Source organism: Mustela nigripes, chromosome 13, assembly GCF_022355385.1.
Source record: "Mustela nigripes isolate SB6536 chromosome 13, MUSNIG.SB6536, whole genome shotgun sequence".
Classification (NCBI taxonomy): Eukaryota; Metazoa; Chordata; class Mammalia; order Carnivora; family Mustelidae; genus Mustela; species Mustela nigripes.
Genome location: NC_081569.1, coordinates 30,874,564 through 30,891,171, shown reverse-complemented (window position 1 = coordinate 30,891,171; position 16,608 = coordinate 30,874,564). Strand labels below are relative to the sequence as shown.

The following is a 16,608-nucleotide window of genomic DNA, read 5'->3' as shown; positions in this document are numbered from 1 at the left end:
ACAACTGAGATAAGTTCCCTGTGGATATTTTCCTTTCATAAGATGGAATTCTATCAAGAAGTGTGAAGTATTTTATCAAAAAGTGAGGAATAAAAAGAAAAGTGAGGAATAGTCTATCAAGAAGTGAGAGCTATTCCATTAAAAAGTGAGAAATTTGCGGAGACCGGGGAATGTAGAAGAGATCAGACAGGATCGATAAGCCTGTTTCAGGATAGTGGGTATCATGACTGTGGTCATAGTAAACTGAAATTAAGCAAATTTAAGTGGATAGGGAATTAGGAACGTGGTGGGAAGTATAGGCCAGTTTTTATACAAAGTCAGCCAAGGAGTGAGTGTCTGATAACTTTTCTACTGTGACAAAGGAAAAATGGTTAAATAAGCGGAGATAGATCTGAGTACTAGGTGTTGTAAGTGATAAATCACTGAATTCTACTCCTGAAACCAATATTGCACTGTAAGTTAACCAACTAAAATTTAAATAAAAATTAACAAAGAAATGGTGATAGATCTTTTTTGAAAAAAATCTTTTGTCCCAAGAAAGGATTATTTACTACCAATAACAAAAAGTTACTTTGTTATTAAACAGACATAGATGACCAGAGGAATGCATAGCAGTTGTTCATATTTTAAGAAGTAAGCAGTGCAGAAATCCATGGAGCAAAAAGCCTCCACGCCGCCCCTGTATGCTCTCCATCAGTAGCTGAATCCCACTAGTACCCCAGAAAACATTGTTAAACTATTCAGTGTTTATTCTTTTAGCCCTTTCCCTACATTATTATTTTTTAAATATTTTATTTATTTAATTTTTAAAAATTTTAAGACTTTCATCATGATCCTTTTAATTAATTAATTTATTTTTTATGTTCAGTTAACCAGCATATAGTACATCATTAGTTTTTGATATACGTTCAATGATTATTTTAAGAGAGCATGGGTATGAGCGGGGAGGGGAGGGAGAGGGAGAGAATCTCAGACATACTCCTTGCTGAGCTCAGAGCCTGATACGGGGCTCGGTCCCACCATCATCCCAAGATCATAACCTAAGCTGAAATCAAAGGTCAGACTTAACGTACTGAGCCACCCAGGCACCCCTTCCCTACATTATTTACATTTAAATATATGCATACACACATATATGTACATGTGTATATGTTTTTATGTAAGTGGGGTCATACTATATGCTTTTCGAACTTGGGTATTTTTTATTTAACAGGACATCTATTTTAATAATTTTTGAATATTGGCATATGAATATGCCCCAGACTTTTCATATTGTCCCTCTCCTATGCAGACTGTATATGAAAATAGCTTTATTTCTGCTGAACAATACTTTGTTTCATGTAAAATATTCACACAATAGCAAGGTGAAAGAAAAAATTAAACGTCAGCCAAAATCTCACCACCCTGAGATAATCTACATTTTAATGACTAGTATTTTAAAAATTTACCGTTAGGTATTTGCACAAGTGTGAACACACCTACCATAAACACGTGTAATATTTATAAAGGGGATTATACACACAAATTGATTTTTGTTATGAAATTATATTCTATGTGCTTGAAGATTGTTATCTACCCACCTCCTCCATCTCCTCCCACTAAATCAGTGGTAACAACCTGGTATACTTCTACTTTCTCAGTGCTCAATCATATGCACATGACATTTTATTATTTATACTTGTCTGCATTGTTCATTTTTCTTGGAGTTCATTCCAGATCAGCTGATATGTGGCTCGTTTATTTTTTCCTGGCTAAATATTCTAAGGCAGGAGGAGTCAGTAAACCATAGTCAATGGATCAAATTCTTCATGCTGCTTGTTTTTATAAATAGAGGTTTATTGGAATATGGCCGTATCCATTTTTTGTGATGTGACTTTTAAAATTCTTTGTTGTGTGTGATATATTTCCTCTCAGTCTTGTCATATTTTGCTTTGTTATGATATTTTTGCCTTAAAGTTTTTAAAATTTAAATAGAATGAAGTGAAAAATGCCTTTTCTAACTTTGAAGTTCCCTATTTTGATTTGAAAGGTTACCCGACTCCAGGGTTATCTTTGTATTTTCCTAAAATCTTTTTTTAAAGATTTATTTAGTTATTTATTTATTATTCATCTGAGAGACAGAGAGAGACTACAAGCTGGGGGTCGGGAGGGTGGAGGGGCAAAAGGGGAGGGAGAAGCCGACTTCTTGCCAATCAGGGAGCCTGACTTGGGGCTCCCTTCCAGGACCCTGATATCATGATCTGAGCTGAACACAAATGCTTAACCAGCTGAGCCACCTGGTGCCCCCTAAAAGTCTTTTACCTAGTTTTTTTTCTGTAGGTCTCAAATGTATTTTTCTATATGTATATGAATGGCTTTATAGTGTAGTGTGGTTAAGATCACAGCCTGGTTCTGTTACTTACTACCTGTGTGACCTGGGACAAGGTATTTAACATTTCTGTGCTTTAGTATTCTCCTCTAAAATGAGGATCATAATAGTACCTTTCATTAGATTGTAGTGGAGATTAAATGAGTAGTTAGTATGTAGAGAATGTTTAGAGCAGTCTCTGATACATAGAAACATGTTAAGTGTTTACTGTTATTACCTGTTGTAAGTAGGCTTCTGTTTTTTCCCTCATGTGGATAATCAGTTGTCCTAGAAACATTGAGTAGTTCATCCTTTTCCCCAGTTGATGTAAAATGCATTCTCTGTTGCATATTAAGTTTCCAAATATATGTATATCTATAGATGTACATATATTTTTGAATCTTAAGCTTTCAAATATATATATTTGGATATGTATTTATAAATTATATATATTTATAATACATATAAATTTATATTTGGATTTATAGTTATACATTAAATATATATATTTGAATATATATTCTATATCTATCTATGGCTCTATTTCATGGCTCTCTAGCTTATGGAGCTCTGTTTATCCCCACTCCAGAGCCATAGTGACTTAATAAATACTGAAAACTGATGAGTGCAGTCCCTTTACTTTGTTCTTCTTAATTATTTTAGCTCTTCTTGGCTTTCTTTGGTCTTCTATATAATTTTTTAAGGACTCATCAAAACTTACAAACACCTGTTAGTTTTATCATAGAAGAAAGTGATACCAATTGGCTAGTATTGGAATGGAACCTGTGGTCTCATTGATATACTTCAAGCAGTGGAAGTTCTTAGAGGTTGTCTGGTTGTATCATCGAAAGATTAATACCATCCTTTCCTAAACTCTATCTCAAGATACCCCAAGGCACCTCCACACAACTCCCAGGGATATGTTAAGCTTTCTAAGGAAATGAAGTGACACCTGCTGGACACTGTGCGAACTTTGAGATGAAGGTAGTTTACAGTTTCAACATTTAATTGTACTACCTTCATTTGAGTGCTGTGATGTTTATGAAATTGGGTTTTGGTGGTCGCTTGGATAAAAACCAAATACCATGCAAAAATCAGGAAATGAGGATGGCAGTATCTGATTTGATTTCAAGGTTTTGAGAACTGATACAGTGTCCAGTTAGTGCACACATCCCATAATAACTAATTGTTCAAAAGTTAAAATATTTTTCAATTTGTCTGCATTATTTTTTTCAATAAGATACTAACTTGTTGGGTTCAAACAAATGAGTCAGTATTTATGTCCTAACTATAACATAAAACTGTTAGGTATTTCTTTTAGCTTAGGGAATTCGTGAAAATTTTTAAAAAATAAGGGCTTCTGGAGCCAAGAAACTTTGAGAATTTCTGTGCCCTAACAAACAAGTTAATACAAATATTTAAAGATTAAGAACATTTGAAGTGCTATGTAGGTACTGTGTGCCATGCTGGCTTGTAACAAGGTGGAACTAATCTTGTCTGGGCACAGAGACAGACAGCATTTCTGAGAAAGTAGTATTTAAGCTGAGCTTGAAGGAAGACTCGGGAGTTAACGGGGGTGGGATGGTGGGAATAGCTTGTGCAAAGAGGGCAGGAGCTGTGGAGGCGGGTGACAGATGCAGCAAGCCTTAGAGGGTGAGGGGAGAGTGATGCTCAGGGGAGGCTGAAGAGTAGGCAGAGACCAAATCACACAGTGACCTGCAAGTTCTCTTAGGGAGTTTGTTTAGTTAGTAAATGACGGTGGCAAGCCTTTGAGGGATTTTAAGCAAAGGAACTGTACCTTAGGTCACTGTGTATTTATTGAGGGAATAAAATACAAAGATGCTATACATAAATATTTAAGTAATGCTGTATTCCAAGTAATATAGAGTGTATATTTGTGGTCAAATTTTGAAGGGCCTTGATTTTTCAGAGGCATTTGTAAACTTCCCTGTAATTAAAAAAAAATTTTTTTGAAGGCATATACTCTTGTTCAACTTGCTTGATATGGACTTTTAAAATGCAAGAAAGTCAGGGTGGCTTGGTTGGTTGGTTAAGCATCTGCATTAGGCTTGGGTCATGATCCCAGCCAGGGTCCTGGAATGGGGCCCCACCTGGGGCTCTCTGCTCCGTGGGGAGTCTGCTTCTCCCTTTCCCTCTGCTCTTCCCGTGGCTTGTTTTCTCTCTCGCTCTCAAATAAATATAAAATCTTAAAAAAAAAAATCAAAAGCAGGATAGAATAATACTAAGTTGTGAAACATTTACATTTATGTACTTAATATTTTTTAAATGACAAAAGCTGTCAAATTTTAAAATGAATTTTTTATTAATAATTATTTTAAGTTGATAATTTGCATTTTTGATTGCCAGTCTAATACATTTATTTCTTAAGTTCCTGAATTGTTTAATTTGGGTGGTATAATAAAGATATAGCATTATACAGGAATGGTATAAGAGTAATTTCTCTTAGTTTAGCTATTATTTTGTATTGCCCTGGAGTTGATATTTTTATTTATTTTACTATAGTATCAATGTAGCATTTTTTACAGTAATAAGCAAATCACGTCAGGTTACTTCTGAAAAATTCCTAAGCTCATTTGCGTTTTAAGACTCAAAGAATCCATTTCATAAGCATCAAATAGGGATGGAACCCACTTCGTGGTGTTTGGAAAAGGAAGATTAGTCTGTTTGGAATTTGATTCTCATTTTTAGAAACATTTAAAACAACTGATTATTACTCTCTTCCCTCTACCAATGTATTTCATATTTATTTAGAACCACTCTTTCATTATGTAGTAAAGAACTAGTGTCATTCTTAAATTCATAGTGTAAATAAATTATAGGTAGGGGGTGTGTAGATATATTTTAAAAACAGTCTTGGTTTCATCTATTGGATTAAGCCTCCCTAATTGTTCACATGAAGAAATCGCATTAGAACTGATTACAGTGTGATTACAAGGGAGTTGGTCGGTACTCTTCTTAAAAGAGGTATAGCTTTCAGTTGGAAAGTTTTATCTGGCTGAGAATATAAGATTTATAGAAATTTTTTTACTATGTTCAGTTAGACAAAAAATAGTACATCATTAGTTTTTGATGTAGTGTTCAATGATTCATTCATTGCATATAACACTCAGTGCCCATCACAACACCTGCCCTCCTTAATACCCATCACCTGGCTACCCCATCCCACACCCCCCTCCCTTCTGTAACTCTCAGTTTGGTTCCCGGAGTCCAGAGTCTCTCATGGTTTGTCTCCCTCTCTGATTTCTTCCCATGCAGTTTTCCCACCCTTCCCCTATGGTCCTTTGTGCTATTCCTTATGCTCTGCATATGAGTGAAACCATATGATAGTTGTCTTTCTCTAGTTGACTTATTTCACTTAGCATAATGCCTTCCAGTTTCATCCATGTCATTGCAAATGGCGGATATTCGTCCTTTCTGATGGCTGAGTAATAGTCCATTCTGTATATGAACCACATCTTTATCCATTCTTCTGTTGAAGGGCATCTTGTCTCCTTCCACAGTTTGGCTAGTGTGGGCATTGCTACTATGAACATTGGGGTGCATATGCCCCTTCTTTTCACTACGTCTGTATCTTTGTGGTGAATACCTAGTAGTGCAATTGCTGGGTCACAGCAATTCTATTTTTAGCCATTGGAAATACCACCTTATGCCAGTTAGAATGGCAAAAATGAACAAGACAGGAAACAATAAATGTTGGTGAGGATGTGGAGAACCTATTTACACTGTTGGTGGGAAAGCAAGCTGGTACAGCCACTCTGGACAACAGTATGAAGGTTCCTATAGCAAATTCTAAAAAAAAATATGTTCTTCTCATGTTCAAGGAACTGGCCAAGGACTTAGAAAAATTAAACCGATCCCTTTTGTGCTCTTTACAGCAAAATGAATTCTAGGGGCACCTGGGTGGCTCAGTTGGTTAAGCATCTGACTCTTGATCTCAGCTCAGGTCTTGATCTCAGGGTTGTGAGTTCCTTACTTAAAAAATGGGTTACAGATGAAGATTAAATGTAGAAAATGAAATCACCTAAGTACTAGCACAAAACAAAGCTGAAATTTTTTTATAATCTTGGGATAAAAATCTTTTTGAGTATAACATTTAATTTTATGAGTTAAAATTTGCTTTCTTATAATAAAAATGAAGTCCAAGTGGAAAAAGGAATATTTGCAAAACATGGTTGCTAGGCCCAAAGATTGCTAGGTCAATAGAATGAGTAATCCACTAGAAAAATGGACATAGTGTATTTATGGTAAATTTATGAAACAAATACATACCTTATTAATAACAAAGAATCATTTCAATTTTGTGCTTTTATGTTTCATAGAAAATTTCACTTTGAATAAAATAATTTTAAATATTTATAAATCCCATTGTAGGGTTTGAAATCTTTCATTAGATATTCATGTAATCTAACAAATTTGGGTTATCTCATCTGTCAGGGTCTTTTTTTCATCTTTTAAAGGGGTTGTATTTTGATTTCCTAGTAAAAGAAATTTTATTTATTGGATACTTACAGTGAAATGACTTTCAAGTATTATATCCAAACAGCATAATTATTTAACAATAACTTTTATACAAATTATATTTTCTTACAGAAATAGAAGAAGAAAGCTTTGCTTAACTTTTTTCTTTTTATTATTTTTGTAGGATCCAGCATTCGAACATTCACTCCATTTTATTTTCTGGTGGAACCAGTGGATACACTCTCAGTTAGAGGCTCATCTGTTATATTGAACTGTTCAGCATATTCTGAACCTTCTCCAAAAATTGAATGGAAGAAAGATGGAACTTTTTTAAACTTAGTATCAGATGACCGACGCCAGCTTCTCTCAGATGGGTCTTTATTTATCAGCAATGTGGTGCATTCCAAACACAATAAACCTGATGAAGGTTATTATCAGTGTGTGGCCACTGTTGAGAGTCTTGGAACTATTGTCAGCAGAACAGCCAAGCTCACAGTAGCAGGTACGTTTTTAAAAAATAATTTATTTGTATTTTTAAATTTTTATGAAAGGTATATCTTCATGAAAAGCAGTATTATCCTAGAGTTTTCATTTAACTGGTGACAAGAAATGTACGGATTTAACAAGTACCAGTTGAGCATCTGCTAGGTGCATGGCATTATGCTAAGACTTGCTTAGTGCCATAGGGAATGAACTCTTTCTGTCATTTAGATGGCTTATAGTTGCAGTCAGAAGTATTAAGTCCATTCTTTTCTTCTTTTTAACTTGGAAATGACGGAGGAAGTCATATAGGAAAATTGATTCCCTTTGATAGCTAACTTTTATCCTCCGCAGCATAACCACTTAGTATGGCTTTGTAAAGCTTGCAGTGTCACCAGAATCTTGGTTCCCTTATGTCCCAGCCAAGGAAATGACGTTTAATTCGATTAATTATTTAAAAACCTGTGGGAGGTGGGTATTAAGGTGAAGAGCAGGAAGTTGTAAAGAGACAAACATTCACTCCCTTTTAGAGCATTCTTATTTGAAGAATAATGGAAGTGTAAGCTGAATAAGTCATACCTGCCTTATAGTAGACACTGGTCTTCTTCAGGTCAGTGTTTCTTCACTCGAGTACTAGAGGAAGTAGTTATTGTTAAGGGTCACGCTGTATAAAAATGGTCCTATGTTTAAGTCTCATATTTATATTCATCTTGGTAAAATGCTGACATGTAAAAAAAGAACATGCGGGGGGCACCTGGGTGGCTCAGTGGGTTAAGCCGCTGCCTTCGGCTCAGGTCATGATCTCAGGGTCCTGGGATCGAGCCCTGCAGGGGGCTCTTTGCTCAGCAGGGAGCCTGCTTCTCTCTCTCTCTCTCTCTCTCTCTGCTTCTCTGTCTACTTGTGATCTCTCTCTGTCAAATAAATAAATAAAATCTTTAAAAAAAATGAAAAATAAAGAACATGAAGAACAGAGTAGTTTCCCATCTCATTGCCACTGTAGGGTGATGGTTCCCCATTTCCCACTCACTCCAGGCTGTATCTGCTCATTCATTCAGAATATGATTCATTCAGAGAATGATCACCAGATACTTGAAGCTGGATTTGAGTGTGATATAAAGCTACTATAATTATTCCCTAATCACAGACTGAGGATGGAAAAAGAAAAGGGGAAAAAAGTCACTTCTTTTGATTATTAGTCTTTCCTCCCCCCCAACCCCTTTCATCTTTTCTTTCTTTCCTTCCTTTTTCCCTTCCTCTCCCTCCCTCCCTTTCTTCCTTTAATCTACTTGCCAGGCTTTCTCCAACATGCTGACAAATAAGTTAGCATTGTGGCTGCCCCTACAGTGTCACTTAGGTAAGCTGTTTATCATTTATGTTCTTAAGCTTGGCTTTAATCGTGGCTCCTTCCTTTCAGCAGTCTTCCACAGCCATTCACCAAATCCAGTGAATTCTGCTTCCTGGTTCCCGTGTATGTAGTCCTGAGGCTTGTCCTCACCATCCCTCACCACACAGCCTGTCACTGTCCGCTGCCTCATTCTTTCCCTCTTCCAGGCCAGTGGTCAGGCTCTCTCCTCACTCTTCAGTAGCTCCTCAGTGACAACATCAAGTAGATGACTAAACTCTTGAACAGGCCTCTAGGTCGTTTCATGAGCTGGCCTTCACTTCTACAGCTTCCTGACTAACTGACTTCCTCTCTCCCTCCCTCCCTCCTTCCCTCCTTCCCTTCCTCCCTCTTTTTCTCTTCCCCCTCCCTTTAAAAATATTTATTTATTTATTTATTTATTTATTTGAGAGAGAGAGAGAGGGAGAGGAGTGGGGAAGGGCAGGGGGAGAGGGAGACAATCTAAGCACATTCCCTGCTGAGCACAGAGCTTGATGTGGGCCTATATCCCAAGACCCTGAGATCATCACCTGAGCCGAAATCAGGAGTCGCATGCTTAACGACTTAGCCACCCAGACACCCCTCTCCAGCTTCATTTCTTAGCACTCTGCCCTGTCTCTGTCCCTGCCCTCTTCTATCAACAGCAGCAGGATCACTTTCATCACATTTTAAGCTCTGCCAGTACTGAATATTTTCAAATCCCTTTATTCTCTGTCTCTGGCCTTTGCTCATGGCTTCCCCACTGCCTGTTACACCTGTTGTCTGCTTTTTCCTCTCTTTCTACTCTGCTGGGTTTGTCCATCCTTCTTTTTAACTGTCATATCATTCAGGAAGCATATTTTGGTCTAATGTCCTAGTAAACAGCCAATTTTAATACAATATAGTCAGTTCTTTGGCTGCAGACAAGATTCTGTAGGAGAGTTATTTAACTCACTCATGGCCTGAGTATCAGGAGGAAAGAAGATCTGAGCTAAGAGATGAATAAAATTTCTTTTAATAGTTGCATAATGTCCATTGTATAGATATACTGTGATTTATCCAAAGATTCCCTTTTAGATTAACAGTTAGATGAATAAAAATTGTATTATGTTAAAGGTAGTAATATAGTAAATAGTCTTTTATAAATCTCTGTAGAAAAGATGATCAGAATTAGTAATTGTATTAATTGCTGGATCATAGAATATACTTTGTGTGTGTGTATATTTCAAAAAGAGCACTGGACTGTTTGGCTGTTCCTCAGAATTTTAACCATCAAGTTACCTTATGACTGAGCAATTCCATTTCTAGGTATCAACCTCAGAGAAATGAAAAGACAGGTCTGTACAACAATTTGTACATGAATAATTATAGCAGCATTATCCATGATAGCCAAAAAGTGGGAACAGTCTGTCAAGTTTGGCTAACCAAACTGTGGACTATTCATACATGGAATGTTATTCAGCAAGAAAGAGGAATGAAATTCTCATATGTACTTCAATGTGGACCAACCTGAAAAACTTGATGCTAAGTGAGAGAAGCCACATATCATATGACTTCATATACATGAAATGTCCAGAAGCAGCAAATATAGGGAACCAAGAAGTAGATTGGTGGTTTTCTAGGGCTGAGGTAAGGGCCCAAGGGGTTGGGCGGGTGAATCCAGGGAATGGGGGATGACTGCAAGTGAGTACACAGTTTCTTTGGAGGATGATGAACCTGTTCTCCAGTTAGATTACGGTGATAGTTGCACAACTTTGTGTGTATACTAAAAACTATTGAATTGTGGACTTTAAATGATAAACGTTATGGTATATAAATTGTATCTCAATAAAACTATTTTTTTTTTCAAGGAGATACTGCCACATAGCCATTCTAAAAGAACATTGGTTAGTGTTCTTTGGTTGCAAGCAATAGAAGCTGATTCTGGCCAAGTCAACTAAGAAGGGAAATTTTTGAAAGAACACAAAATAGGTAGTAGCTCATAAAATTAAATAGAAGTGTCTTCCCTGCATTCATTTCTCCACAGTAGAAATTTTTGTTTTACTGCCTGGGCAGGAGCCTGGCTGGAGTGTTTTGTGCCTAAAGGTGGAGGAATGGGATGGTCTGAATACAGACATAGTTAATCTCTTCTTGTGAAGCTGGTATCTGGCTCCTCCTAATCCCTCTCTTTTCCATAATTCTCTGGAAGCAGCAGGACAAACTGACCTCTTACTTGTGAGCAGAGGAAGCTGCAGCATGGTATGTCCATACTGGTTCCTCCATCTGCTTTCCCTGGTCAGAAACTTGGAGAAATCTTTCGTCTGTCAATGCCACATATGTTGTTGTATCCCCTTGATATAAAAAAATGAGTAAAAATTGTAAGAAAGCTAGATAACTTACATGTTATTTCTATACGGACTAATTCACCATCATAAAGCTACAAAACCTGGAACTGTCTCTCATAATTTACTATGTTTGCTAGTCTTTAAAGAAACATTTTGTTGTGTTCTCCATATCTCAGAGTCACCTTTTAGATGTTACTGCTAATAATAATAGCAGTTACTATTTGAATAATTTTTTTTCCACATTTACTTATTTATTTTAGAGAGGGAGAGAGAGAGAGAGCATGAGCGGGAGGGGCAGAGACAGAGAGAGCATCACAAGCCAGCTCTGCACTGACTATGGACCCAGACACAGGGCTTTATCCCAACACCCTGAGATCATGACCTGAGCCAAAACCAAGAGTCAGATGCTTACCGATCATGCCACCTAGGCACCCCTACTATGTGAGTTTTTATATGCCAGGCAGTGTGTTATGTATGAAGTGTTTATGTTAAATATTAACCTTTTTAACACCATAGGAGGCCTCGTATTGTTCTCATTTTACTGATGGAGAAACTGAGGCTTCGAGGTTAAGTAACTTGCTGATGTCACACATCCATGAAGTGGTAGAGTTGGGATTCACATTCAGGTTATGTGACTCCAGGACTTAGGCTCTTAACCACTACATTCTGTAGCATCTGCATTTTTCTTAATATTTTATTTTGAAATAATTTCAAACTCATATAATTATTGCAAGAATGAAACCAAGAAATCCCATATATTCTTCACTCAGATTACCTAGTTGTTAACATTTTACTCTGTCTACCTTATAACCCCCACAAACATACCCAAATCTTTTTTTTTTTTTTTTCTGAATTATTATGGCTAAGTTGGAGGAATTACCCCCACCTAAATACTTCCATGTATATTTCCTAAAAACAAAAATACTCTGCTAAAATAACGATCCATCAATTTTAGGAAATTAGCCTTAATACACTACTACCATAGAGACCATTCTGATTTTACTGGATGTCTCAGTAAAGTTCTTTTTTTTCTTTTTTTTAAGACTTTATTTATTTATTTGACAAAGATCACAAGTAGGCAGAGAGTCAGGCAGAGAGAGAGGAGGAAGCAGGCTCCCTGCTGAGCAGAGAGCCCGATGCGGGGCTCGGTCCCAGGACCCTGGGATCATGACCTGAGCTGAAGGCAGAGGCTTTAACCCACTGAGCCACCCGGGCACCCCATCAGTAAAGTTCTTAATATAAGCAAAAAACAAAAGCAGGAATTTGCCGCTCTGCCACTCCTTTCTGGTCCAGGATTACATGTTGTGTTGAGTAGTTTATGCTGTTTTGGTCTCAAACCATTCTTTAGTTTATTCTTGTCTCATTTTGTGTTTTCTGAGTTTCCCCTATGAATAGACTCCAGTTTTGCATTTTGGGAAGGAATATCACAGAAGTAAGAGATGCTGTGTTCTTAGTGTGTAATATCAGGAAGTGTCTGATGTTTTGTTTCCTGGTGATGTTAACTTTTATTATTTTGTTAATATGGTCTATGCTGTGTTTCTCCACTGTAAAGTTAAATATTTTGTACTTTTATTAACTAGTAATAAGTATTTTGGGAAGAGCTAATTTGAGACTCTCTCTCTATCCTATTCCTCATCCAGCTTTCACCAGTGAGTTTAGCATCCATTCATTCTTTTCTGCATTAATTATTATTATCCCAGTTTTAGCCAGAGGAAACTCCCTTCAAATGACTTCTGTGTCCTTTTGATATGTCCATATTGCAAATGGCATTGATTTTGGACTCTCTCTGGCCAGAGCCAGGAGATTTGTACATGTATATATATATGTATATAATGGCTGTGTATAAAATGTATATATATTTTACATATACATTTATATCTATGTATGTGTTTAGCTGTATTTGTGTAATTATATAAAACTAAGTTTATACTGATGCCTCAATTCTACCAGTACTGTGGGCTTTATTCTACCCTTCTGCTTTTCCACATTCGTACCTTGCTTCTCCAACTGTGAGCAATGTGACTCCAGTTATCCTAGTACATTTACTTATTTGACCTGTATCCCTGTTGTAGCCAGTTTCCTGACCCATGGACCTTCTGCTTGACCATACATATGACCACGTGGGCTGACTTGCTCCTGTTTCCTGTGACTACATTTTAAAGTAACATTTAACTACATTTTATTTCTTCTTTTCCTTTATTATCCAGGTCTTCCAAGATTTGCCAGCCAGCCAGAACCTTCTTCAGTTTATGCTGGGAACAGTGCAATTCTGAATTGTGAAGTTAATGTAGACTTGGTCCCATTTGTGAGGTGGGAACAGAACAGACAGCCTCTTCTTCTGGATGATAGAGTTATCAAACTTCCAAGTGGAACACTGGTTATCAGCAATGCTACTGAAGGAGATGGGGGACTTTATCGCTGTATAGTTGAAAGTGGTGGGCCTCCAAAGTATAGTGATGAAGCTGAATTGAAAGTTCTTCCAGGTATTTATTTTCAGGACTTGTGGTTTTATTGTTATTAATGGGTAAAAATTGTACTGTTAGAATTATCTCTTTTAATAAGCACTGTTAAATATGTGGTGTGACAAATTAATGTCAGCATAAGAAGTCTCAGTTTCTCACAGGCAGAGAAAAGAAAAAGTGCCAGAAAGATTCACTCTTAGGTGAATTCATTAGTAGAAATTTATCAAGTGGTAAAGTGTGTTTAATATCTGTGGCATTCGGGCACCTGGGTGGCTCAGTGGGTTAAGCCGCTGCCTTCGGCTCAGGTCATGATCTCAGGGTCCTGGGATCGAGTCCCACATCGGGCTCTCTGCTCAGCAGGGAGCCTGTTTCCTCCTCTCTCTCTCTGTCTGCCTCTCTGCCTACTTGTGATCTCTCCCTGTCAAATAAATAAATAAAATCTTTAAAAAAAAAAAAAATATCTGTGGCATTCTTCTTGGCCAAAGACACACTAAGTTTGTGTTTTGTCTAGTCTCTATCTGTTCCTTCCCTGTAATGGGGTACTTCATATAGTTCGATCTCTTGTCAGAATCCGGACTCACTCGGGCTAGCTCATGGAGGGCATGGGCAGAGTAGTAAGTGATACAGCAGCTCTGGAAGACACCGGTAAGCAGGGTTCTCAGATCTTTATAGCACTCCCCATTTTAATGTAAACTCAGCCCCTTCCTCCCTCTGTTTGTGGGTTCTCACTCTTTCTGCCCCTGCTGACTCTCCTTCTCTGTTTCCTGTGTCTTTTCTCAGCTGTGTACCTTCTGCTTACTCACAACTTCCTCACGTGTTGCTCACATGACAGCCTATTGCTGTCTCCTGGCGTTTCAGCTTCCGTTCCCACTGTTGGGTGCCAGAGTCCATATTTCTTCCTTCAAACCTGAGTTTATGAATATAATGGGGCCATCTTTACATTGTTTGGGCAAACTTTTTTTTTTTTTGATATTTATTTATTTGACAGATAGAGATCACAAGTAGGCAGAGAGGCAGGCAGAGAGAGAGGAGAAAGCAGGCTCCCCGCTGAGCAGGGAGTCTGATGCTGGATTCTATCCCAGGACCCTGGGATCATGACCTGAGCTGAAGGCAGAGGCTTTAACCTACTGAGCCACCCAGGCGCCCCAAGGGCAAACTTTTTTTATAAACATCTATTTCATAGGCTAATTTTTTTTAGTCTCTGGCTTGGCTTGCAAGGTGAGCCCAGTGTTGTGAGCAGTGATGCCTGAGGGTGTTCTTGATGGGCTTTGAACTGATTTTTTTTTTTTTTTTGTAGTTTCTTTCTTTGTCATCATTGTCCATGCCTTTGTCATTCCTGTCCCTGTGTGTTTTCAGCTTGGCAGCCACAATTATTTTTTTAAATGTTTATTAGATCATGTTACATCTTTGCTCAAAACCCGATGGTTTCTCATCTTAGAGTAAACATTAAAGTCCTTGGCCTGTCAGGCTTTGTATAATCATTTTTTTTTAAAGATTTTATTTATTTATTTGACAGACAGAGATCACAAGTAGGCAGAGAGGCTGGCAGAGAGAGAGGAGAAAGCAGGCTCCCTGCTGAGCAGAGAGCCTGATGTGGGGCTCAATCCCAGGACCCTGGGATCATGACCTGAGCTGAAGGCAGAGGCTTTAACGCACTGAGCCACCCAGGTGCCCAGGCTTTGTATAATCTTAATGCCATCTCCCTCTCTATCTTTCTCCTTCCATCTGGTACTCTGCTCTCCCTCACTCTGTGATTGTGGCCATCTTATGTTTCTAGAACACTCCAGACATTAGTAGAAGACAGTATCTTCTACTCGCCTTTTGCTCTGCCTGGAATCCTCTTCCTCAGATACCAGCCTGACACAACTGTCTTATTTCTCTGCTCAAATGTTACTTCATTTTACTTCATTGTTAAACCTAACTTGGCCACTGTTTAAAACAATAGTCTTCCATATCTCTCCTGATACTACTTTTCCTCTTAATTTTGTTTCAGAACATATCCATTGTCTGATACACAATGTCTTTTATTTCTTTTCTCTCTCCCCCAGTGGTATATAAGTTCAGCAAGGGTAGGGAATTTTGTCTACTGCCACGAGTGGTAACTGGCACATAGAAGCCAGTAAATATTTGTTCAAATTTATTTGTTTCTATCAAAATATGATTAAATTTAGCTAAATCCCAATGGAAAAAAAGGAAACTATTGCCATATTGCAGTGTCCCCCAACCCACTTCCCGACTTGCGTATGTATGGCAGAGGTCCTATAGAAATAGGACCTGGGGTACCATTCAAGGAAATCCTCAAAACCAGATCCAGGGAAACAAGATTTTCAGTGTCAGAGGATGAACCACCATATCTGATGAAACAACCATAAAATGGTTGTTTCCATATCTGAAACAACCAAATTACTGAATGTTTTATTTACTTCAGTGAGGGAAAACCATAGTTACTAAGTATCGCTTTCTTAATGCAAACTGCTGATTGCATAAAGAATTTGGGGGAAGACATATTTGGTGTGTTGGTTAAGGAGCAAGAGTGGGTTGATTGTCAGTCATAGAGGCATGTTTTATGGTTGGTTACAGATGTGAGAGCAAGTTAATGTCCACTTTAGAAGCAAGTGATTCCACTGCTGAATGACAGACTGTTAAAGCCTGAAGCTGTCACTCATTGGCTGGCTTTCAAAGGCTTGTTCGCTGAAGCGAGTTGTCACTCATCCATTAGACAATGTTTTCTTGTTACCGTGGCTACAGAACTGTCATTCGTTAGTTACACATGTTTAAAGCCAGATCTGGTGGTTGTTACCATGGCTGTAGAACACCTTTTTCTGAGAGTATGGGGACAAGAGTCCTATCTCTTTAACTGAGAACAGACTTTTTTCCTCAAAACTGAACCCTGGAAATACCACTCCATCAAAAAGGAACCCTGTCTTCTAGCCATTGGAGTGTGGCCTTCTCAGATGTTCATTAGAGGAGTAGCTGTATAAAGTGAACACACACAGCGGCAGCCTAATAGTCGTACCATTATAAAAATCAAGGGATTGACAGACTGAGTGAGTTAAAGAGATGAAACTCAAGAAAGATTTTCAGAAGTAAGACACAGATGTAGGGATGGAAAGGAAACATCTTATGAAATCCCTGTGAATGGAGAGGGTGCTGTTA

The 16,608-nt window shown here is 37.9% G+C and overlaps 1 protein-coding gene across 9 annotated transcripts in view; it reads left to right on the top strand.

Moving 5' to 3' along the window:
- The window catches only part of NEO1 (neogenin 1), a 237,766-nt gene that overhangs the window by 66,174 nt on the left and 154,984 nt on the right, over positions 1 to 16,608 (top strand). For all 9 annotated transcript variants that reach the window (XM_059371881.1, XM_059371883.1, XM_059371879.1 and 6 more), the window contains exons 2-3: positions 7,011 to 7,328; positions 13,198 to 13,473. In XM_059371881.1, the coding sequence (XP_059227864.1) occupies positions 7,011 to 7,328; positions 13,198 to 13,473 (594 nt within the window). The remainder of the gene's footprint in view (positions 1 to 7,010; positions 7,329 to 13,197; positions 13,474 to 16,608) is intronic.